Genomic DNA, 26268 nt, shown 5'->3' on the forward strand with positions numbered 1-26268 from the left:
GTCTGGTCATTACCATGGCCCTTGTTGCCCACTCTGCCAGACCTCACCAGCTTGTCTCTTGAAGACGGATTAACTCCCTGCCTCCGTGGAACTGCCACGCAACCACTTCAACTCCCCAAGTTGCCCTTTCCTACACAGGCTACATTTTTCCTGCTGTAACTACAGGCAGTGTTACTGACTAGAGAGGAAGGCAGTGTGTTTGGTGGGATGAGGGACACATGGCACATTTCGCAAGCCCTGGAAATGGCTCCCAGTGTAGTTCTGGCTTGGAGAGTGCTTCCTGCTGTCTCCTTATTCCCCACTTAAACTGGGGGCTCACCATCACAGCCCCCCTCCTCTCTGAGTTCTAAGCCAAGAGCTTTCCTTTAACATCTCTTCTTCCTTAATTCCTGAGTCCCCCACCCCCACCTCCAAGCTGCAGTTCACCCTGACATTTACTCAGCAGACAGGCCCAGAGGCCCAGGTGTTCTTTATTGCCTCTCTCTTGGGGTACGGGAGGAGCCAGCACACAGTACTGGAGACCCAGGCCTCAAAGCTGGACAGGGAGGCAGGAGGGGCTGAGCCAACAGGAAGCCCACCCAGTGTCTGGGTGGGGTAGAAATGTCCTGGTACCTTGGTCCTCTTGAGGCTTGAAGGGCCTGCTTGGTTGTGACAAGGTTGCTGACTCTGGAGAAATCTCGGGCTCACACGGTCCAGTAGGCATAGATGAGGCTCAGGAGGATGAAGATGGCCACGGAAAGCAGCATGTTCTTCCGGTTCTCCTGCCGAAGCAACTTTAGCTCCTTTTCTGGGAGCATACAGGGTGTTGGACAGGTAGTTTGGGTCCACCTGCTCCTCATCTGCCTCTGCCTTGCCCACAAATGGGCACACACACTGCTGAGGGCAGAGGTGCTCCCTACCAGCCACTTCCTTATCCGTGAAAATGACTGTCCTTGTCCCAGAAAGTCCCAGTAGTCAATGCTGCTCAACCATTTTTCTTCAAATGCAGTGGAAGTTGAGAGCAGGGTGTGTGAGGAGTCACCAAAAAGGCCACACATCAAAGCCAAGCTCTGTGGTGGCATGGCACCAACCAGGCAAGCGCTCCACCTGTCACTGGGTGGGCTCCATGGCACGCACTCCTTCAGGGTGTCTCAACTAGAAACTGAAGACACCTGGGACCTCCTTGGGCCTGACACTGGGGTAGGTACAGGGAAGAACCACATCGCCATTGCTTCCGGTCCTGCCCTCTGCTGGATGCCCAGCTGATGGACGAGGGACGCTAAGAGGAGGCAGTATGTGCCATGAGGTACTGGGCTCACCTCTAGGAAGCCAGTCTGACTTGACAGCCACACTGTCTCCATTCATCCCCTCATGTGACATGCAGGTGGGCGGTACTCTTGAGAGCTAAACTGAGTGGTAATGCTATGATTTTGTGTGAAAATTGCTGGGCTGGAGGGGGAACTGTTGTCCCACCTCTGCCTGTGAGGGAGCAGGGAGATACCTGCAGACCAGACTGAGCCCAGGGCCCTGGGAGGGGGATGTGTGTGCACAAGGACTGTGCTTAAATGTTTTTTCAGAGTGGTCCCTCTGGAAGGTTCCCTGCCATGTGGACTGTTCTGGACTATTCTTGGCCAAGTCTGGCCCCTGAGAATAGAATGAACAAGTCAAGGAGCCTCTGCGGGCCATCTTTCTCCCAGGCCAGCAGGGGCAGGGTGGTGGAAGGAGTGGTAGTGGGCCTACCCGCTGCTCTCCATGCCCTGCTCCCAGCACCCAGTAGGTGGCAGCATTGCTCCACCCCAGTAGCCCTTTACGGCACCCAAATAGAAGGTTCATCTCCACCACGGCCCTCACAGCCCCCACTCCCACCATAGTTTTCCTCAGGGCAGAGTGGAGGTCTGGGAGGAGTGGGCAGGGAAACAGACCTCTCAAGTCTGAGAGGATGTGAGAACCTTTCCTGGACCTGGCTGGCTACCATTGTACTCCTTCATCCCAGGAAGACAGACCCACAGGCCTATCTCCCTTGGAACAAGAGAACAAACCTGCTCTTCCAGGCTGCTAGGCCTAGAGGGGGTTCCTGCAACTTCCTGGATCCCTGTCACCTTGTAGGCTCCTCGGGCTGTATGCCCCTCCTGACCCTGGGACTGGAGGGTGGGACTGCTACAGAAGGGACCTTTCTTACCATAGTTGGAGGCTCTGCTCATCAGGCTGTTTTTCTCCTTCTCCAGGGACTTCCTGTGAGGCGGAAGGAGTTTTATGGCTTAAGCCCCTTTCCTTCTTCCCACCAGAGGGGCAGCTGGACAAAGGTCCAGGTTTCTGGAGGCGGGGGGAGCGGGGGTGGGGGCACTAGAGGCTCAGGGCCTAGGTTAGGCAGGAAGGGCAGGGGCAGGCACATTACCTGGCGTCTGGGCTCAGCTCCGCCCCACGGAGCCTGGAGTTCACAGCCTCCAGGTCCCTCTGACACTGTGTGAGCTTCTCCTCCAGCCCATCAATCTGAAACACACAGCACACTGCAGCTAGAGGTGGGCAGCAGAGCCTTTCAACTTGCAAAACAGTCAGGATTTGGGGGGTGGGGAGGAGGAAGCTTCTAGGAGTCTTCCTGGACATTTGTTCTGCTGTCCTCTACCGCCTCGGGGTCTCACAGCTGCCCTGACCCAGTGGGCCAAATCATGGGTTGGGGACAGATGGGAAGAGCCCCTCCATCGCTGTCTCCCCAGCACACGCCCCACAGCAGGACTAAGCAGAGCTTTGAACACAGCAGATGCCTGCCACACAGGCGTATCCTGGAGTGAAGGGAGATGCTTCACTGAGGCTCTGCCTTTCCAACGCACTCCACACGTGTTTGTGCTGCTTTTCTTGAACCACCGCTCTGCTAGCAGGAGCCGTGACCTTGGTGGGTGGCAAGGCCCAGAGGGCCCCCAAATGCTCAATTTTCCATCTGCCTTAACTCATTCTCACCACGTCCGTGGGAGGGATAGCAAATATGACCCCTATTTCACAAATGGGAGAAAGGGTCCCCTAAATGGAATTACTTCTCTGAGGAGTCAAAGGGGAACACCCCTCTCCTTATTGGTCTCAGTCAGTTTTCTGCTCCAGTCCCTTTCAGTGACCCCTGAAGAGACGGTAACCAATGACTGCAGGTACGAATCCCAGAGTCCCAGGTAGGTGTTCTGGGGACAGTGTCAGAGTTGCTCTTGAAGTCTCTGGGCCAGTTGCCTCTCCCGTGGTCAGCACCTATGCTGGGGCAGCCACTTCCCCTCATCCCAATGCCTGGCACAGATGATACACATCTATCCCCTTCGCTGTAGCCCAGCCTGCTGCCAACTCCACCTCCAGGAGCAGGGACATGTGGGAAGGAGTAATCGCACGGGGTTAATTACCTGGTTGTGTCATTTCTGTTTGTGCAAATGGGCACCAAAGGGAGGACTGTCCTGGGAAACAGCCCCAGCCAGGAGATGGGGCCTGTGCCTGGGGAGGCCAAAGGCCATCCTAGAATAGGGGCTGCAGGGAAGTGAGCTCTGGGGAGCCTGACTCCAGGAACAGCAACAGCTTGATGCAACGGCCGGTGGTGCTGTGGAGCCAGAGCTGAGAGAAGCAGGTCCTCAGGCTGCCATGTGGACCACCCTTCACAGCAGCACCCCAAACACACAGGGCCCAGACCCTCAGAACCCTGAGACTTTGTTACCATTCCATGGTGTAGAAACTCCAACCAGGGCACCAGATTCCACACTGGGTCCCAAGCAAAGCTTAATTCTTGAAGTCCTACCTCCTCCATGAGACCTCCCTGCCAAAGGGGCACTGCCTCCCACCCCCAGCAAATGAGTCAGTCCTTCTCCATGAGGCTGAGCACACACTGTCTCATTCTAGCTTTGTGTGTCCAAACCTCAGCTTCCCAAGCTTGGGAGCCCAAGGGCAGATGGGGTAAACTTGCAGCCTAGGATTCAACTCTAGCCCAGATTGGTCCATCCCATTCGTGTATGTGACTTGCTGGTACCTAGGGATGCCTGACTCTGTAGCTCCCATCCTAGAAAGCATGTTGGCCATTGGTCTCCTCTTTGTGGCTACAAGGCCTGGCCCACTGCAGTCTTTGTAGCCATGGAGTAGGGTTGGGCATAGCTGGGGCCAAGGAGCTGTAACAATGGTCTCTGAAACCCTCCACTTGTGCCCACAGAAGCTGGAAGGAGAAACAGCTCTATATGCACATAGATATGGACTTTGTGGATGACCCAGTGCAAGTAGTAGTCCTAGGTTAGATTTCTCCCTGCCACCCCTTGGGCCAGGCCCTGGTTTGCATGTCATTCTGGGAAGGAAAATGATTGGGGATTTCCATCCCTAAACACCTCTAGGTGGCTACCAGGTGCCCATACAAGCGCTAACTGGCCTGGAGCAAGACCAGGAACTCATGCTAAGCAAAATCTTTAAATTGAGGTTGGCAAACCACAAGTGGCCAAGCCAAATGGCCGCTGTGCTCTGGACAGGGCCTATGGAGCTGGCAGTCAGAGGCCTTTATTTGAACAAGCCCAATTTATCTGCAGTTCCACAGAATAGCCCCACTTTCATTTACCATGTTTTAATGAGGCTTAAACAGACGAACACAAATCAAGGTTTTAGGGACTCAAGTTCTAACCTCCCTGTATGAATATTTATGCAATGCTGACAGCTCTGATTCCCTTCTAAATACCAAGTTCCCTTAATAAACCAGCTGCTTGATGTGGGCTGAGTGAGGGGAGCTGAGACTGTCAGGCAGCGGGGCTGGCCCTTCAGAAAGCCAGGGACCTGTCCTCAGAAGGTGACCCTGCTGGCAAACACCCTGCAGCATTTGCTGAAACAGAAGCGAACTCTTGAGCAGGTACAGTGGTGCAAAGGTTCCGGGTGACCTCCTGGCTGCAGAGAAGGCGGGGTGGAGGGTCAGGAGTGGTGACTGCAGTGCAGAGCTGACAAGATAGGCCCAGAAATGAGGGAGAAGACCCAGAAAATGGACCTTAAAGGGAGCCTCTAGTTGGGTTTTCAGTTGGCTCTCAATGACATGCATGTGGATTATGCACTTTGCAGAATCCCCAGTGCCAGTCTGTAGTCCTTAGCTTTCTCTCTGCCAGCAGAAGGCTGAAGACAACAGAAAACAAGATTGCCAGGACCAGAAGACACGGGGGTTAGGAGCAGAATAAGGAAGTAAAAGTCAAGGTGATTCTAGAAACATAAGGGTCAGAGCTGGAGAGAGTTGGAAGCTTAAGTGACCAGAAGCCTGAAATTGTGGCTCCTGAAGTGTGGTTGTACGGAGTGTGCCTCAGCTTGTCTCTCACTTGCCATGTTCCTTAATCCTGTGTCTCAGTTTATTCATGTGTAAAGCAAAGATGTTTCATATTTCAAAGACTTGTGGGGATGATGCTACCAGTACATGTAAGGTGCTTGAATAGTGGTGGTTGCTACCATTATCAGAGAATAGTTTTCACTGGATCTTTGGGGAATAAAAAGAAGAGTTAAGTTGTGGCAAGAGTAAGAGAAGGAGCCAGAAGGAGGGGTGTGTGATGGACAGAAATCCCCCTGGTCACTGGCTGGTAGCCATCCTGAGTCAGAGGACAGGTTCAACAGGGGGGGTGGCCTGCAGGGCAGACCATCAGGACAGCATCCAGCTGGTTCAGGACACAGCACACTAGGAACTTCATGAGTGCCCGGGGGGTGAAGCTGCACTGGGGCTCAGGAGCCAGCGCCAAGCTGTAGAGGCTGGGCCTGGTGGAAGCTGAAGATGACAGGCCTACAGCAGTATTTAAGGGCAGAACAGATTCAGGCGTGGTCTGGGCACTCTGGGGAGACACGGGGTGGCAGGTGGAGCCCAGGTTCACCCACACCATGGCCTATGGGCCCTGGCATCCAGCGAAGCTGGGAGCAGGAATGCAAAGCCCCAAGATTAAGGTAGAAGGAGGCCCTATAAAAGAGATCCAACCAACACCAGTGGGGAGAGTTACACTCTGGAGTCCATGGAGGGTCCCAGGACTCCTGTCCAACATCCTGTATAGCAGGTCAGTTAGCAGGAAGAGGATGCCAGGCCCGAGACTGGCTCCAGTGCTAGGATTTTCCTGGAGCCATAGTTGGGTAGCAATGCTGCCCGTGACTGTCACAGGCCAAATGGTTACAGCCAAGGTGGGGACTGAGACAGGGAACTCATTCAAACAGTCCAGGGGCAGAGAGTAGATGTCCCCAATGTACAATAACATTAAAAAGTGTCCATTCATTACATTTATATTCAGAAGACCAAATGCCTGTTTTTATACGGGGGAAATGAACACTTTAAGTCACTGAGATGACAGCAGGTGCAGCATGGCTGCAGAGGAACCCAAGGAAGTATAATAAAAAAGGCAGTGGTGTGAGCTCTTAAAAGTTAGCAAACTGTGCCTCCTTGCCCCTCACAGAGCTGAGGACCTGGTAGGAGTTGTGTGAACTTGTGTGCAAGTAGTTCAGAGAACCAAGAAGTAGGTGGTGAGTGTGCAGGGTGTCCTGGTGGGTAAGTCTGTGATTTGACCCGAAGACCAGCAGTGACTAAAACCTGACCTTAGCCTACACAGGGAAGGCACAGAGCCATGATGGGATAAGGAGAAAGGAGGGAAAAAAAGGTCCATAAGGTACGGAGTGGGAAGGAGCATCCGTCAAGTATAAGGGAGCTGAAGGTCCCAGGGAGGCCTGGAGCCAGGATCCAGGAAGCCTGCACTGTAACTGGAAAAGTTACAAGTAGTTCTGCTGCTGAACACTGCCTTTCTTATCCAAGCATGGACTGGGGAGTCAGTGCCTGGTGGGTGGCTTCGAGAGTGAGCAGAGGAGCAGGTTCAGTGAGAAGTATAAGACCAAGGATTCTCCACAGAGGCAGGGATGTTTCCCGCAGAAGAATGTCAAGATCTGAAGTCAGCTGGACAGTTGAGGTCAGCATGGATTGTGACCCCAACCAAGTGGGGCCCTTGCTTCTGCTGGCAGGTACTAAGGGAAGAAAGGGCTTCTTCATTTTCAGTCATAAGTGTCAGAGACTCTCCTGGTGGCCTTCCAGGTCTCCCCGCTCAGAGGCAGCTCTGAGTGCTGTGTGCTCCATGGTGTTCCGCTGGCAGCTCAGTAACCCTGAGTGAGCTAAGCAGAATCCCCTCTGCCACCTGACTTGGGGAATAACACCTTAGAGCTTTAGGGAAGTCTCCCTGGGGTCCTATATGCCATAAAACCACTGTGTTAAGAGAAACTGTAAAATTTGTCTCAAATCCCCGTGAGGCATCTTTTCAGGAGTATGGAGCCTCCTGGAATCAAAGTCCTTAATGAGACCTCTTTGGGGGCAAGAAACATGAATGCTAGCTTATGCACAAACCGCCCAGCACATTGGTCCGTCAGGTCTGGTCAGGTTCCCTGGGGGTCAGCTCCATGTCTGGCTGCTGCCAGGGGCTCACATGCAGCTTCTATTCTGCCAACAAGAACAAGCCACAGGCTGTCACTCCCCTATTGAAGGTTCTCCTATTAAAGGAGGCTAAATTGTGCTCCCATGAACACCCTGACAGTCTGGAAGATGGCTCCCTGCCCACTGCCTAAGGTGCCACTGTCTAGGGCCAGACTTTCTTCTGGAAAAGGGCAGAAGGCACCCTCAGGGCTTGGCACTGAGCTACTGCTTTCTAGTTTAGGAAGTCATTTCTGGTCTTGCTGGCCTTGCCCTTGGGATCTTTGGACCAGCGAGTGACAGAAGTGGCTGATAATGAGCTGACCTCAGGAGTCAGGCCATGGTTACAGGACATAACCTGCACCTGCCTGGCCAGGTCCCTGCTGGGCACCAAGGCCTAATAAAGAGCATGGTGTTAGGGTATCTGAGCCCAACTCAAATCACTGGGTTTCACAAGTCTGGATGGCACAGAATGAGTCAAAGCAGCCTCATGGAAGCCAAGAGTCCATGCAAAACTACACCATCCCAGGAGCAGCCGCCTCTCTGTAACATGCGCTGTGTGCCAGGCACCGCTCTGGGCATGCCTCGGATTCCCTTGTGGAATGCTCACAATAACCCTATGAGTGAGCAGTAGTATTAGTATTCACACTTTGCAAATGACGAAACTCAGGCCATAGAGATGAAGTAATTTGTACCCAGTCACACAGCCAGTCCCTGGGAGAGCCAGGCAGTCTGAGTCTGTGCTGTTGACCACCGGCCCTGAGCCACTCTTAGCTCCTGGTGCAGCCTCCGCTCCCTACACCCTGGGCTCGGCAGCTTGTGGGCAGGTCTACCATCAACTGTACAAGGAAGGGACTGCCCCCATTTTACAGAGGAGCAAACACCCGGCACAGAGATTTTAAGCAAGTGCCCAAAGTCATGTAATTGGGAAGTGGCAGAAGTGGGTTCTGAATCCGGGTTTTTATTCTCCAGAGCTTATGCTCTTTAAAATCCCTCATGAAAAGAACAACACAAACAAATGAACAAAATGGAACAAGGAACAGAATAACAGTTATTAGGAGGGAGGGGGAGGGAGAAAAGGGAGGTAAGTAGGGGAATGATCTAGTCAAAGAACATGTATAAATGACCCATGGACATGGACAACGGGGTGGGAATGACTGTGGGAGAGGGGGTGGGCTGGGTTGGGGGCAGCAATGGGGGAAAAATGGGACAACTGTAATTGAAAAACAATTTTTAAAAAATTGAAGAAAAAAAAATCCCTCATGAAAACATTCATGACAAAGGATTCTGTGGAATAGTCATTCCACATCCCGGTCAAAGTCCATCTAAGCTTGCTGATCTGGCTTCAAGAGATTCCCTACTTGGAATAATCTTGTACAAGGGCTTTGCTTGGTCTCTGTACATAAAACATACTCTGTGAAGGAAGAACCTGACTGAAATCTGTTTGCTTGGAGACAGTAAGACAGGAAGCTGAGCATCTGTCCTCACACTGGAGGCAATTACCCTCCAGTCCTGGCTTCACAAACATCCCAGGCACCCTCCCCAAAACTGCCTATACTGTCAAAGCACCTTCCAAAACACACACAAAACAGACCCAGTTTGCCCACTTCCACCTCCCCCACTCCCCTCTCCAGTATGCAGATGTTTTATTGAGTTGTGTGCTTCAAACCTGTATGATTTTATTAACCAATGTCACTCCAACAAATTCAATTAAAGAAAAAAACCAAAACAAAAAACAGACCCAGTTTGCAGAAGGAAAGCGTGGGTTAGTGGGCCTGATAAGCCCTTCTTTCCCCAATGGATATCAAAGCCTTTCTTTTCACTTGTTAATTCACAGCCTAAGAGTGGTGTAAGCTGTTTCATGTCTAGCCCCAGCAGCCTGGGAACTGAATTTCTGGAAATCCACTCATTTTCACATGACAGGGAGGCCCTGGGATGTTTATTATAATGGGTAAAGAAGCCAGACCGCTGGCCCAGATGGTCTTTGGAGAGAGCGCTGAGGCTTTCCATCTGGGCCTTTAGGCCACACAGCCAAGTCACATGGGGGTCACGGGCTTCAGTTTTTCAGGTGACTGGCTTCAAACCCCAAAGGGCTGATCACTCTGACACTAATTAAGGGGTGTTGTTCTGTGGAGGAGTCTCGTAGGGCTGTGGGGGCAACCAAACCATTCGTGGCTCCCCAAATCATTAGGCCCTGTGAGAAGTTCCCCTCCTGGGCTGTGCAGATGAAGACAGGCAACCTTTCCAGTTTTTAATCAATGAACAATTTTCGGGAAAAGCAGAGAGCCCAGAGGCATGTCCTTTCTCTGGAGAGTCACCCTCCCCCTGGACAGGAATGCAAGGGGTCCTGCTGCAGCCCATGCCAGCTCTGAGACTGTGTCGCCTGTAGAACCACTGCAAGGACAGACGTCACCCTCTGCCTGAGCCTTCATTTTTCCCTGGCCAGAATGTTGTTTGGAGTTTGTTTTCTCTTCTTTCCCCCAATATATTTTTTGGTAAATTAGCAAAAGCTTCTTCATCACTGAAAGGCTCAATGCATTTTTCAAGATCTGGCATCCACTCTGCGCCTTATGAATTCATTAATTAAGATGCTGGCAAACAGCCACTCCACACATGCTGACATCCAGCCGTGTTAGGTAATGAGGTTTTAGTCTCCTGACCCCCGTTAAGTGGAGTGGAGCCAGACACAGGCTGCCAAGAGAAATCACCTGCCCAATGGCGACCTGTCGCTTGGGTCTGGCAGCAGGTGAGGCTCATTTAATGGTCAGCGATCTCTGCATGCTGCAAGCCTTTCTCCCAGCTCCTAGCTGGGCAGCACCCCAGCAAGGCAGCATCCAACTGCCTGCTTCACAGTGGCCTCCTAACTTCTGACCAGCAAACCACTCAGCTGGGCTCAGATGTCAGAGGCAAGGGTTCAAGTGCCTCCTCCAACCACTCAAGCCAATTCAGTAAATATTTATTGACTGTCCACTAAGCTGCCTCCAGTCCTTGTCTCAGCAAATTGGTAGGCTCCTGTCAGCTTTGTGCACAGCCAGCTGCAGAACTGAGACTGTCTCCATCAGACTTAGTGCTTCTGCCCCTCCCTCCCTTCAGGGAGCTTACAGCAGTGGCTGACATTAGACAAATAATTACAAGTGTCAAGTCTCCTTTCCTCTGGCACTTATCATGTCTAGGTCATTTTCCCCTCTCAGCCTACCACCTCCACTTCATCATCACTGATCTTGGCCTCTTTTTTTATATAAAGATTCCAGTAAATTTTAAATGACTCCCACTGACTTTTATTCCCTGTAGCAGACACTATTAGTTGGCCATCACAGCATTAATTCCCAACCCCCTCTTTTATCTAACTCCATTACAGAAGTTAGAAAAGCTCAACAAATGTCCCACCAGCCTCATTGCAGCTAGGAGTGGTCATGAACCAGTTCTGGCCAATAAAATGTTCAGAAGTCAGCTAGGAGATTCCTGGAAGGGCTCCTGCTTTGCTTATGAAAGGGACAAAGAGTGTTGTAGTTTCTTTCTCCTCTTCATTTGAAGTTGGATACGATGACTGGAACTTGGGCAGCTATTTTGTGACTATGAGGAACCAGCTTAGAGAATGCAGAACTACCAGCCCCGACATAGCTGAGCTTTTGAACCAGTGCCGCCAACCTCCAAATTTCCTGTTAAGGGGGAAAAAGTGTACTTCTATTTGTTTAATTACTGAGGTCATTTTTCTGAACTTGTAGCCAGCAGCCTTCCAAACGGATAGATTTTGTACTAAGAAACAGATTCAACCAAGTATCTCCTTTAAGATGTCAGCTAAGACATTGCACATCTGTTAAAACAATCCGCTGTTGAAACATCTAAACACACCAAGTTGAATGGTCAGCTTTGAAAGAAAAGCACAATGACCAAGTAACAGCTCATTACTACCAGAGATTAAAAAACATAAACAGGGTTTACACCAGCCAAAATCCTATCACTTTAAGACTGAAATGCAACCTTTCCCTTAGCCAGAATCAGCTTAGACTAAAATACAACTTCTCCCTCCTCCCACACACTAAAATCAGGACCAGACCTGGTGATTTCTCATCTGGATTGTAATTCTTTCTTGCTATTCAAAATAAACTCTCATAAGCTAAAACTCATAGCCAGTTATTTCCAACTCTGAGATCTCACAAGGAGGAAAATAAGTTGGATGAAAAGGTCTTGAGAGGAACCACAAGTACAGGAGGCTAGGAGGTACGTTGGTTGTCCCAGGAGGTAAGTGCCCAGTACAGCTGGCCCGAGCCGCCCTCGGGGTGAGTGCTGCCTGCTTGGTAATTGCTTCATTACAACAAGTGGAGACTGTTTGCAGGTGCTGAGATCACTCACTTGTGGGGGTTTTATTGCTCTCGTCAGATTAACAAACATTTTTGATTAAATCACCACTTCATTGGCTCTAAGCACACGACTTTTAATGAGGACAATATCTACTGCTACTGAGCATCAGTGCACATTCAATACTCAGACCCGCTGGAGCAACAGAGGAACAAGCTGAGGAGACAGCCAGATGCCAAGCTTTTTCTAAGGTGCACAGTTACAGAACTCAAATTTTAGTATACCCAAGCAAAAAGTAACCTTAGAGATCAAGATGGCAAATATAAATATCTATATCGACATTGATACGTAAAAAAAATATACTGGCAACTGTGGTATTAGAGCATATGCCCCACTAAATTCAAAACACTTTTAAAACGCATGTCAGCCAAACAAAAGACATCTGTGATCTTTATTTGGACCATGTGAGTCTGTAGCCCCTGGTGAAATTAAAGTCCTTCATGTTACTGATGAAGAAACTCAAGTCCAAACAAGGGCATTGACTTAGCCATGATAAAAAGATGCAAAAGAACCACAAAGGCTGCTAATAAGAAAGACCACTGTTGAAACTTCCTGCTAAGATGGGTATAGGTAGGCATGCTGCATCTCCCTCCACAGCTAAGAAGGAATACAACTACCTCAAAACTAGAGACAACCAGATGTTCCAGAAAACTGAGCTGCATGGAAGTCCAACAAACAAAGACATAAAGAAGAAATACTCATCCAGACAGGTAGGAGGGGCGGAGCCAGGGCAGAGAGGACGTGATGTGGAGGCAGCAACAGCAGCAGTGGCCGGCCAGTGGAAAGCACAGTTAAGCATTAAAAAAAGTAGGGAGGTACACCTGGGGAGTGATCCCAGCCCCAGACCAGACAGCATGGCTCGCAGTTCCAGTATCGGGGAAAATAAAGCCTCATTGCTACTGACTGAAAAGCAGCAGGGGTTGCGGCGGCAGAAGAAACTGCGGGTCTCTCAGAAGGGTCTGCTCATTTAGAGGCCCCCTGGTCCTAAAACATCCACAGATCCACCCACTCTAGGAACAATAGCCAGGGCAACAGCTAGAGGGGTGCTGGTTGCATACAGGAAGTGGAAGAAGTACTAGGAAAGGGGGCGAGTGCTGAGCAGGTGGCATTGTGTCCCCTCTCAATCTCCTCCCCCACAAACAGCGCCACAATGTGGCAAAACAGGTCACCCCATACTGACAAATATCTAAGGCTCCACACCTTACAACATAACAGATGTGACAGCTCCACCTCAGACACAGAGGCAAACACAGAAACCTGTCAAGTTGAGCAGACAGAGACGTGTGGCCCAGAAGAGGGAACAGATCAAGGTTCCAGTGGGAGAACTAAGTGACAAGGAGATAGCCAACCAAACAGACGCAGAGTTCAAAACACTGGTGATAAAAGATGTTCACAGGCTTGGCAGGTATGCTTGAGTATAGCAAACACAGAAGGGAAGAAGTAAAGGCTATCCTAAATGAAACGAAGAAAAATCCACATGAAACGAATGGCAAAGGGAAGGAAACCGGGGTTCAAATAAGTTATTTGGAACATAGGGAGGAAATAAACAGTCAATCAGTACGGAATGAAGAAACAAGAATTGAAAAAATTGAGAAGAGGCTTAGGAACCTCTGGGACAACTTCAAATGTGCCAACATCCGAATCATAAGGGTGCCAGAAGGAGAAGAGGAAGAGCAAGAAATTGAAAAGTTATATGAAAAAACAATGAAGGAAAACTCCCCAAATCTGGCAAAGGAAATAGACATACAAGTCCAGGAAGAACAGGAAGTCCCAAACAAGCTAGACCCAAAGAGGACCACACCAAGACACATCATAATTAAAATGCCAAAGGTTAAAGATAAAGAGAGAATCTTAAAAGCAGCAAAAAAGCGTTACCTACAAAGGGATTCCTATAAAATTATCAGCTAATTTCTCAAAAGAAACTTTGCAGGCAAGAAGTATTCAAAGTTATGAAAAGCAAGGACCTACAACCAAGATTACTCTATACAGCAAAACTATCATTTAGAATGGAAGGGCAGATAAAATGCTTCCCAGACAAGGTAAAGCTAAAGGAGTTTATCAACAACAGAACCTAAAAACAAACAAACAAACAAACAACCAGAATAGGAACAGAATCATAGGTATGGGGGTCATTTGGAGGGTTATCAGCTGGGAGAGGGATGTGGGAGAAATGGTGCAGGGATTAAGAAGCATAATTGGTTGGTACAAAATAGACAGGGGGAAGTTAAGAATAATATAGGAAAGAGTGAAGCCAAATAACTTATATGCACAACCCATGGACATGAGCTAAGGGGGGTGGGATTGCTGAAGGGAAGGGGCGAACTGGGCGAAGGAGAGGAAAGAAGAAAGAAATTGGGACAACTGTAACAGCATAATCAATAAAATGTGCTTAAGAAAAAAAAAAAAGAAAGAAAGAAAAGGAAAGAGCACTGTTTGTTGATCGTAGCACCACCAGGCCTGTATTAGGCACTTTAAATAGATTTAATCCTCAAAACCACACTGTGAGGTAAGTTGCAATCCGTGTAGACTGTGGGCTGTCCAATAAAACACGCTAGTCCCTTCTTCCATACAATCAAATTTGGGCATGTGGCCTCCTAGCTGATGAATGCATTCCCAGTCTCCCCCTGCAGTAGGTAAGGGTTCTCTTCTTAGCTCGCATCCTTGCCAATGAAAAGTAGGTTCTCTAGGCCCAGGACTCTTAAGACAGTAGGTGTGCTTTCTCCACTCTCTCTTTCCCTGCCAGTGGATACACCAATGGGGTGCAGTCTGGTTTCATTCACAAGGTGACAATAAAGTCCACGGGGAAAGCAGAGCCACAAAATGGAAGAAATAAAGCAGAACCACTACTGTCCCAGTACTCTAGATCAAGGCTTGGCAAACTATAGCCTGTGGGCCAAATATGGCCCATCATCTGTTCTGTAAATAAAGTTTTATTGGAACATAGCCACACCCATTAATTTACATACCATCTATAGCTGCTTTTGCACTAAGAGAGACTATCTGAGTATAGCTGGTTCATGTTATTTGTGGTAGTTATGTTCTATAAAGTTGCTACCAAAAATGAATTAGCAAATACTGAACCAGGTTAGGTTCCTGTGAGCCTCTGGTCACATTATCAACTGATTAATACAAAACCTTGTTTTGCACGTGTTTCTGTTTTAAAAGACCTAATGTAATATATATTCTTGATTCATTAACACTGAACTCACAGCCAACAGCACTGTAACTCAGACCTGAACAAAGTAACACACACACACACACTCTCTGTAAGGCACATGAAGGCTTCTTGCATTCGGAAAATAGACAGCACTTCAACACTACATTTGAGAGCCTTTTTAAACAACAAAATCACTGACAAAAAGCACAAAAAAAAATTTTTTTTAATGTGGCACTAAAATGACCACAAAAAGGACACTTGTTTTCCATGTAAGAACTGAAGCAAGAAGGCAGAAGACTGCCTTGTTCAACCTTAGCAGGATACATGGACCTCGGATTACTCAAATTTTTTTTACTGCTTTGAGTTTGCGAATCATTGTAAAAGCATTGCAGATATTGATTTTGGGGTTACAAATACATTTTAACAAGAAGGCAAATTAACAAATACAGACTCCATGAATGAGAATCAACTGCAGTTACAACAGAGACTATATGGCCCACAAAGCCTAAAATATTTACTATCTGACCCTTTACAATGTCTGCCCATCCCTGCTCTAGCATGTTAGAAAAAAAAACTTTCTTGTTCTTGAAGTCACTGACTTTTGAGGTTTCTGTTACAGCAGTTTATCGTGTCCTAATACAGACCATGAAGTCTATGCTCTTCCCACTACATAGTGCCTTCTAATTTTACCAACTACATTCTCTTTCAGAAGATTTATATTTCCAGCAACTTTTTTCCCTACCAAGTAGACTGATATTTCTCAAGGGTGTTACTAAAACCTCCTGCTTCAGTTTGTCAAAAACACAAATTCTTGCCATGGCTGGGTAGCTCAGTTAGTTAGAGCATAGTCCTAATTTTATGCCAAGGCTGTGGGTTTAATCCCCATTCGGGCACACAAGAATCAACCAGTGAATGCATAGATAAGTGGAACAACAAATTGATGTTTCTCTCTCTCTCTCTCTCTAAAATCAATCAATGAAATAAAAATCCACAAATTCTTTGTTAAAAATACACCCCCATCCCCAAATACACACCCAAGTCTTAATAGATTTCTCCAAATGGGAGAGAATTCATCTACTCCCCACTGTAATAAGCTCTCCAAACGATTCTTAATGTAGCCTTAAGTTTGAGAAGCACTAAACTGGTAGTAAGCTCAAGAAGACTACTATTACCTTGTTTCTTTTGCAGCCTCTGGGAGGTGATCTACGGAGATTTCAACACATTGGAAACAAGGTAAACCACCTTGCTTGATTCTCACTTCCTCTACTGCTTCAATCTGGGCTCTACTTGAAACCTCAGTTTCCTCATCTGTAAAAATCTCACGGGCTTATTTTGAGGATTAACTGAGAATGCAAACAAAGCAGCATATTGTCATTGCTCAATATGCATCAATTTTCTTTCCTTTCTCTATCCAGCAAATTATTTGTAAGCAATTTGGAAACATCACCATTCCACAATTCTCTACAAATTCCCACAGGTTCCCAAAGTAATTTTCAAGCTACAGGCTTCAGTACCCTAGAGGAAAAATTTCCCATCTCAGAGGAAAGTTAAGCCACTATTAATACACCAAACAGTATGGACTTCCTAACCTTTGGGGGTCCCTCATCAACAGGTCTCTATCCCGCTGGGGTCCCCCTCAACCTCCAACTACCCGCCCCTTGAGGTCCTCATTTAACATCTCCCTTCAGGGCCTCCTCATTTCCTTGTTCCTCCCTCTCTGGGGGCTCCCGTTCATCTCCATGTCTGTTCCCCTCTGGAGGGTTCCTCCCCTCCGGTTCCCACCTCTGGTGCCCCCTCGGGCTCTCCAGTCTTCGTACCCCTCAACTCCAGGTACGCAAAGAGGGTTCCCAAACCCGCGTCTCCCTTAAAGCCTCCCTTAGGCCCCTCCTCCAACCTGCAGCCGGCCTGATCCACTGCCCGGCTGCGGGGAGTTGGCATCTAACGGTGTGGCCCACTCCAACTTCACTCTCACCTCTAGAGCGACGCCCAGATTCTCCCGCTTCTTTTTAGCCATGTTACTTGCCCAGATCCCCCAGTCGTTATTGGACGCTCCCATTGGTGGCACCACGCATGCGCAAACAGTCCTACTTCTCCCTTATTGGCCACAAGGCGGCGAGAGGTGGGGCTACTTGTGGTCGCCATCTTATTGAGAGGCGTGGCCAGCACGGCGCAGCCATGTTTATGAGGGGCAAGCTTTACTTTGAGACCTCAACTTCGGGCCTGGGAGAAGGGAGAAGATACAGGTCACTAGACGCCCCCGGAGGAATAACGGCCCGCCGAGGAGTAGAGCTGCCCCTTTCCTTATTTATTCAAAGCCACTTTGCAGCACCGAGAGACTTTTTTCACCCCATCTTCTTCTTCACGCCCTTCATCTGTTTAGTGACCACCCTGCACACTTTGAGGCCAGCCTGCACCCGCCCTCGCCTCCCATTTAAATCCTGCTCAGCCTTCAAAGCCCATTCTGAAGCACTGCTGCTCCAGGAAGCCCTACTTTGAGTCCCTTAGCCTTTGGGGATCTGATCATGAGCTTCTGTTGTTATTCCTCCTTTTTGTCTTGTGTTCTTATTCATTTTACTTGTTTTATTGTAACAATAGCCCACCAACCTCAGAAAACCTAAAGCAGCATCCTTTATTATAGCAGTCTTAAGACTGTTCCTGTGTTTCTGCGCGTTCCCCTCCAGGCTTCCTTTCAGACATAGTATTTTATACTGTTGCCAGCCTATCGCACAGTACACTGTAGACCCAGGTACCTGGAATGTTTTCACTGTGACCCCATGATAAAAAATGTTATTCTGTATCATGGCACAGTTACCCATATAACTGAAACTAAAATTTCCTGATAAACACCTTTACCACCTGTGATACACTCTGATATTTTCTATTCTAGCCTTTTTTTTTTAAGTTGGTGTCAGGAGACTTAAGTTTATTTTATGACCCACTAATGGATATTGAACTGTAATTTGTAAAACATTGTCATAGACATTTCCCTATGATTTTGAAATCATCATTTATGATGGTGGTATATGCCACCAAGTGAATACATCCCATTCTTGTATTGGACATATACTGTACAAATAATGGTAAAGCAAGTATCTTTGCATAGACATAGTTCTGTCATCCTGAATTCTTTAAGATAAATTTGTACAAGGGTAATTATTGGGTTAAAGAATATGAGACCAGAATCAAAGTTCCTTATTTTCTAACCAGTTATCTCTCTGTTGGAGCCTGTTGTTTCTGTGTGTGAATAATGACTCCAACTCAGTGTTTGGGGAAAATTTGTTTTCAGATCCCTGTTACGGTCCTGATAGTCATTGAATGATGGAGCTGGAGGAGACCTAAGATATCATCTTGCCTGGTCACCTGACTGAGGCCAGCAGAGGAAAAGTGTAGTAAATTCTGTCTGAACAGTAAGCAGGCTGTTGAGCAGTTGTTTAGTGCAGATCTCAGCTTAACACCAGCGCAGAAGTAACTCACTCAAGAACGTTGTCCAGCAACTGTCAATCAGCATCATTTACTGTCAGAACACTTCACAGTATTGGTTCCAATCCCAGAAAAACCAGGCGTCGTGCTTCCCAGTTATCACAGGCACAGGCCCAGGGGAGGCGAGAAGAAGAGGAAAGACATTGTGTTCTTTTAGAAATGGCTCTTTTTGTGTTTGTTTAGCACCACGAAAAAGCTGGGGAGATCTGGGTGAGTTTCATGTCGGTGCCTTGACTTTCTCCCTTATTTCCCTGTGAAATAATGGGTGAGCTGTCATCCTTCTCCCCCAAGAGCCTTGGGTTTTCCAAACCAAACCTGCCCCCTGGTTTTCATAATGGGACCAATACTGGAAATGGGACGAGAATGAGAACCCGAGAGGGTTGTGCGAAAGGGGGCTTTTGGAATGTGACTGGCCTGGCTTCCAATCCCAGCTCTGCCACTTAGCAGCTATAGATTGGGGTCAAGTTACTCAAGTGAGTTGAGCCTTGATTTCCATGTCTGTAGAACAAGCTGGTGGTGCCAGGCTTGTGGGGCCATTGTGAGGATTACTAAGTGGTCAGTGCTGTGGCTTGTGAGTAGAGTGACCAGGACTGATGCTCCTGCTGCGCTTTTCATTATTGGGTTTTGCTTAGGAAGTGTTGCCATTTGTATTTTGATTATTGTTTTGATGTTAGTTCTATCAGCTTTGACACAATTGTAAATTATCTGTTGTTAGGATTTAGGGACAAATACTCGAGTTGTTTCCTGCTATTAAGGGTGAGTAGTTCCCTGCAAAAGGCAGCCCCCCAAATACAGAAGTGTCTCTCCCTAAGGAGTAGATGCCATCTCCACCTTTACTCCTCCTTCCTGCTGAGACCATCAATCATGGGTCTCATGTGCCCAGACTCTACTGACAGTGCTGACCCCTGTGGTGCTGGGGAAGCTGAAAGAGCCCCAGGTAACCTGCTGAGGTCCTTTCATCCCCCTGGTACATACAAAGACCAGCTTTGATTGCCACTAGATCTGTCTGCTGAGCTTGCTGCAGCTTGGCCTGGCTTTTGTGCAGGAAATTCCGCCTACATGCAGATGAATTACTGTCTGTCTGTCTATCTTTGTTCTTTAGTGAGCTGTGGTTCTGAACTTTCTGTTTGGGAGTTTTAGAGCAAAGTGTTGAAGTCAAATAGAGCACTACGTTGGCAGACTGGAGAGCTGGGTTTCTTCCTGGGTAGGCCAGGTTCTCAGTGGGTGACCTTGGGCAGGTCAAGCCCCCCTTTTGGCTCTCCATTCCTTTTCTGTGAAATGGATACAGCAGGGAGAACTAGACAGCTTAGATAACCTTGAGTCCTGTTTTTAATGACCTTGTTATTTGTAAAGTGCCCAGACATAGGCACCCTTGTTGGCTGTAAGACAGACATATAAGTGCCGGCCAGCGAACCAAGTGTCGCTGGTTCGATTCCCAGTCAGGGCACATAACTAGGTTGCACGTCAGGTCCCCAGTTGGGGGCACGAATGAGAGGCAACCACACAGTGATGTTTCTCTCCCTCTCTTTCCCCTCTCTCTAAAAATAAAATAAATAAATAAACAAACAAATAAATAAATTATTATTTTTTAAAAGGTAGACATATAAAATAAGAACCAGTCATTACCCTCAAGGTACCTTCAAACTAGTGAGAGAGACAGACTGACAACAGGAAACGGTAAATACCAGACATCATATAATTAATGCCAACTGTCTGGTACTTACTGTTGATGAATTGGCAGCTCAGAAAAAAAAGAATGCTGTGGATATTGCTGAGGCTGTGGGTCCGGGAGGATAATCGAAATTGGATTAAGTAAAGATGGGGTAGAGAGCACCCCAGGTGGGAGCCCAAGGGGCTTCCTGTGCTTTCAGGGGGTTCCCTTTTCAACAAAAGCACTGTATAGGCTAGCCACAGCCCTGGCTTATCTGTCACGGAGACTCTTTGGTCACTTCTTCTATCCCTTGTCCCATCCTGGGCTTGCCTGACCTGGGGGGCCCAGACCTGGACCCCCATCGCTGCCTTCTCAGAGCAGGAGTGGGGATGGGTGAAACCATTCACTGTCAGAAACATTTCGGGCAGGAAATGAAGAATTTCACAGGTGGTTAAAAATATAGTGGGGGCTGATTTATGTTTGAATTTTGTTCCAGGGCAGCAGATTATAGTCCAGGTACCGAGGCCAAGGCAGTGTCTTTATGACCTGCTTTGATTAGTTTTATGTCTTGGTGATTTTTATGTTTCAGCTTAGCCAAGATGCTTAAACTTTTTGTCCCGTACTTCACTGGGGAACACCTGTACCAACCCTTGTGCTCAGCCTCATTTTACCGTAAAAAGAAAAGAAAGCAGAAGAGATGAAAGGGATGGTTTTATCTGATATTTAATCAGTATCCAGTTTTTAGCTAAATTAAATAAAATCATAAATAGATGGTGAATTCACATGAGATACTGAAGTAGATGTCAGATGACATCATGAAAACAAAAGGACAGGAATCTAAATATTGTTGAATAAACATATTCATGATATTTTGATATCCATAATATCTTCTTGATGAGAAGACATTTTTATTAAGCATTAGTGCCAAGACAAGCTAAGTGGTCTTTCCAGGCATGCTGATACATTTTTACCTTATGGCTACAGTGCCTTTTGTAACTGATTATGCTTCCCACTTTTTTGTTCATGAGGAAGTTCAGATCTGAACTTGTTCAGGAATTTTGGGCGAGGGTTTCCATATGCTAGCATTTTCCCTGGCTTTATTTTATTTTTCTACTCTTGTTTTCCCTTTGCTCTATCGCTTTATTTTTATCCCACTGTGTTGTGTGCATTTTGGCGAACTACCTCAAATCCTTTTGGGGGACACACAGGAGCATAATAAATCTATAAGTACATCCTGTGTTTGTAAATATGGTGCTTTGTTCTTTCTAGAGCAATTTTCACATCTGTTAGCTCTGTGCGTCCTCACATGGCTCTGTAAGGAAAGTCAAGCACTCTTAATTACCCCCATTTTGCAGACAAGGAAGTTGAAGTACATTGAAGAATGAAGTGGCTTGCAGAAGAAGACAGACCCACCCCTCCATCTATATGGAAGACCACCTGGATCCCTCTGAAGGAGACAAAAATATGAAACTAACAGCTCATTAGGTGACTTTTTATTAGATGTGGATTGACAAAGAGGAAACCAAGGTTGGGGTCACCAGTTAGAGAGGATACAAATTGGGGTGACCACTGGCTTCAGAGATTCCCCCAGAGTCCATATCTGTGTTGCCATCTCTGTCCCCATCCCTCTTTCCTGATAGCCACTCTCACTGGTCATATGGGTGGGTGGCATGCGATCCAAGCTGGACAGCCAGTCAGAAAACCACACTCTGATTGGTTCAGAGGCCAGGACATATGACTTGAGCTGGGCCAATAGGAGTTATCCACTGAGATTTTTAACTTTCTTGCTGGAAGTGAAATCTCGTCTCAGCTGTGTTTGCAAAGCTGTTGGGATGTGATCCTGGAACTGCTGCCGGCTTGCTCCCTTGCATGAGGAGACGCCCCTGTGGGGTGTGAGAGAAGGCAGGCAGCACGCGTGGTGAGAGAGTGCCCTGCAGGTGTTTGGAGCTCCAGTTGCAGGTGCCTAACTTTTGCCCCTCCTGGGATGAAGGCCAATAAATACCCCCTTTTTTGAGTAAGCTAGTTTGAGCTGGACTTCTTTCCACTAATAGCCCAAGGATTTCTTAATTCATGTAGTTTTTAGACTAATTTTTTTTTCAGAGGGAATAAACCCCCAAATTCTGCTTCTCTGAAATCTAAGTTTGGGTCTGGAACCTCAATGTTTAGCTTATCTGAGGGGGCCTACATCCTGCAAAGCAATATTAATAACTACCACCCCATCGTCATGCATTTGTTACAGCTGGGCCATAGGCTAAGGCAGCAGAGCTTAGTGGTTTAGAGTGTGGCACCTGACTCTGCTGCTGCTCATCAACTGTATGACCTTAGGCAAGTACTTAGCCTTAGTTTTTTGTCATCTGTAAATTGGGGATAATAATTGTAGGGACCTCATAAAATTCTTTTGTGGGTTATACAAAATAAAAATCTTAGTTAGCAACCATAAACGTAGTTCAATTTATTTAGCAATCAATATCCCTCAAGCATTGTTATGAATGAGGCAGAACAAATATGCTTATACCTGTCTGGTTAATGAAGACTCTGATGTTCAGAGGGGTTAAGTGACCCACCCAGGTCACCATAATAAGTGAGAGTCTGGATTCTAGACATTGGATTCCAATCCAGGATCCTCTCCTTTGGACCATGTTTACCAGATGGCATTATGCTGGCTATTGTCAGGAAGCCAACTTAACAGAGTATAAAGGTCACTTTCTCTCTAGGGACAGAGTCCATTAGATTAGGGAAGCCAAGTTCCATCTGGAAGGCTGCTTGGTGAGGGCAGACGATTGGCACTAGAAAGATGCCCAGAGAAAAGACTGCTTAAATTGGCTTCCTGGGGCACCTGCAGCCAGTGTCTGTCTACCCTTCTCTCCCTCCTCTTCCTCTCTGTTGGCTCCCAGAACCCACGTAGCTCACATACAAGAATTCTCAGAGATAGATTATCAGAATCAGAACATGATATAGAGATTGCTCTAGTCCATTCATTAACTCAACAAACATTTGTTAAACATCTAACATGCCAGGCATAGTAGATACAAAGGTGAACAAGACAAAGATGAAATCTCTCATTTTACGAAGGAGAAAACCGAATCCCAGGAAGGAGGATGGTTTTGCTAAGGTCAACAGTGAATTAGTAATGCTGTTAGATACCTTCTAGGGATATCTGCCTTGCTCACCACAGCCTGCCTTTTCCTGAGATCTGTGGGATCGCACCTTCCTCATCACAGCTGATTGGACTGGCGGAAAACACCTGACTGAAGCTAAGCCAATCAGATTTCACTTTCTAGGAATTTGACCCTGGAATGAGATGCTAGTCTTAGCGAGGAAGGCACAGAATGAATGCAAGGTCCCCATCCATGGTTCAAACCTTGGTTCAATCCTTGGGTGTCCCACCAATACCACCCAGCCCCTATGGTACAGCTTTTCTCTTCATTTGAGGAGTTTTAAGGCTATTCAGTTTTTAACCTAAACCAAGACTGTGGCTGAGCTTGGATTAAAACCAGAGTCTCCTGGCTCCAGACCTTTTCTCTTTCTATCATGTTGCCTGGGAGCAGAGATGCCATTCTCAAGGATCTCTCAGAACTCTGACCTTTGGATGTGACCTTGGATATACCAAACAAAACCACGACGTCCAAAGAGGTTCCCAGCGCTTCAGGGAAGGAATCTCTGGGAGGTGCCAAGCTCCTTGATCTCTAAAGTAATTGCCTTGAAATGTGTGTGATGATTTTCACCATAGCAGCAGAGAATGGTGATTAAAAAGTTCAGGCCCTGAAGCCAGACTGCCTGAGTTCAAACAAGTCCAGGTCTTCCACTCACTGGCTGTGTATCCTAGGCAAGTTGCTTTTCTCAGTTTCCTTCTCTGATATTTACCCCCATAGGGTTGTTGAAAGGCTCTAAATATGTGTAAAGTGCTTAGAGCAGTGTGCAACAAATACTAGCTGTTTGCTATCGCCTGCTTTTGTTAGATTGCATTTGCCCACAAAATGCTCCCAGATCCTTAGGGTTTAGCTTTCATTCACTTCTCTAGCTACTGCTAGTCTCCTGAGATCCACCCGGGTCTGATCTCATTTTAGCATAAAAACAAGTACCATTCAAAGCCCAAGTCAGATACCCATGTGAAAAGCAATCAGTCTCTGACCTTTCGCCCACCTTGGTGTATGTATTGTACCTGTGACGAGTCAGTTGTCTCAACTTGTACATTCCCCTAGGGACGGAGCTGACCAGTTTGATTAAGGTTTCTCATCCAACCTTTATTCAACAAATTATTTACTAAGTGCCTGCTATGTGCTGAGTTCTGTACTGGGGATAGAGGACGGGGACTCTCTGTTTGGTGACAGACTAAAAGACAAATACAATACCATGTTATCAGCACTGTAAGAGAAGCAAGCATAAGGAGCACTGGGTGCACTGAGAATGCGGATCTAGTTCAGACTGGGGAGTTAGGGAAGGAGGTTCAGAGAAAGGGAAAGATGAGCAAGAGTTAGAAAAGCAATGCAATTTCATACCCATCAGATCAGCAGATATCTGACAAAATCAAGTGTTGACAAGGGTATGCAGCCATGGAAACTGAGACACTGCTGGTGGAGTGTGGATTGGTACAAAACTTTGGAAAACAGATCAGCATTAACTAGTAAAGTCAAAGATGCACTGATGTAGCAGTTGACACATTACAAGCATGTACTTTGTTGCAATATCAAATAATTATAAACAACTTAAATGTCCATTGTATTAGTTAGCTACTACTGTAGTAATGCTCTGTAACAAATAATCCTTAAAAAAATCTCAGTGACATACAATAGCACTTACTTCTTGCTCACAGGATTTCAGGTTATCTGAGGTGATTCTCCTTAGGCTTACTCTGCTGTATGTGTCTCTCATTTGGGGACTCAGGCCAAAGAGACAACAGCTTGCTGGGTGCACGGTCTTCTCATGGCAAATGGCAGGACTGCAACAGGCCAAGCTAAACCATTCAAATACATTTAAAACCTCTATTTGCATGCATCATATCCTCTAGCATTCTGTTGGTTAAATTCTGTTAGGTCAAACCCAAAGTTAATGGGGCAGGAATATGTTCTCCAGCTTTCTGCCTGTTTCTGTAATTAAAATTATATTGGAACACAGTCACGTTTACTCATTTACATATTATCTATGGCTGCTTTCACACTATAATGGCAGGGTTGAGTAGTTGAAACAGGCTGTTGTGCCCACAAAGTTTAAAATATTTATTATCTGTCCCTTCCAGAAAAGTTTGCTGACCTCTGATCTAGAGCGACACACATCAATGTGACTAAATCTCATGAACATAATGTATAAGAAAACAAATTGCATAGGAATGTAATCCATATGATATTATTTACCTAAAATTTATTTTATTTTTAAAAAATATTTATTCATTGATTTTTCAAGAGAGAGGAGCAGGGAGAGGAAGAGAAGAGAGAAGAGAGATTGGTTTGTTGTTCCACTTATTTATTCATTGGTTGCTTGTATGTGGCCTGACCAGAGATCAAACCTGCAATTGTGGCCTATTGGGATGGCACTCTAACCAACTGTGCTACCCAGCCAGAGCTCTCTAAAGTTTAAAAACATTCAAAATATTCAGAACAAAGCACTATATTGCTTAACTGTCCAATCCTATGCTGTATAAATAGTAAACATCATTAGAAGGATGGTGATCATCCCAGTAATCGGGGAGATGGATGTGACTGGGGACATATGCCAGGGGCCTTCTACTGTTTGGTAATGTTTTATTTCTTATGTTGAGTGATGGTGGCAGTACAAGGGTATCAGCTGCATTATTATTTATAGCTTTTATTAGGTCTTAAATATTTGATAATAGGAAAAAAGTGAGTTAGGGTAGCACAAGAGATGGGCGAAGAGTGTCCTAGGCCCAGGACCCAGGATGCAAGCATGACAGCATGAGGGAGACTAGAATGACCAAGGCATGACGAGCATGGAGAAGGGGGAACAAGGAGAAGAGGCTGGCAAGACAGGTGGCATCACTAGATTATTGTTAAAAGTTCAATTTCTTATCAAGGCAGAGAGGAGCTCTGGGGCATTTCTAGCTTGAATGGCACCATGATCAGATTTGTGTTTTGGAAGCATTGGCCTGGTTGCAGGTGGTGAGGAGCAGAGCTGCAACACACCTGTGGCTGAGCGCCTCCCTACGTTTTGCCTGCCCTGGTCTGGAAGAGAGTGAAACTGGAGGCAGGAACCAGATAAGAGGCTGTGGCAGGAGTCTGGGGCTGATCG

The 26268-nt window shown here is 46.8% G+C and overlaps 1 protein-coding gene across 1 annotated transcript; it reads right to left on the bottom strand.

Moving 5' to 3' along the window:
- Positions 1-623: 623 nt before the first annotated feature.
- CCDC167 (coiled-coil domain containing 167) lies at positions 624-16958 on the bottom strand. Its single transcript, XM_090280430.1, has 4 exons — positions 16867-16958; positions 2375-2469; positions 2159-2211; positions 624-787 (listed from the first exon to the last, which is right to left on the bottom strand). Exons 1-4 carry the CDS (start codon positions 16948-16950, stop codon positions 684-686), a joined length of 336 nt encoding a protein of 111 aa, XP_090136556.1. The 5' UTR covers positions 16951-16958; the 3' UTR covers positions 624-683.
- Positions 16959-26268: the final 9310 nt, after the last annotated feature.

This window comes from Furipterus horrens, unplaced genomic scaffold, assembly GCF_987537825.1.
Source record: "Furipterus horrens unplaced genomic scaffold, mFurHor1.1.pri manual_scaffold_6, whole genome shotgun sequence".
In the NCBI taxonomy this organism is placed as follows: domain Eukaryota; kingdom Metazoa; phylum Chordata; class Mammalia; order Chiroptera; family Furipteridae; genus Furipterus; species Furipterus horrens.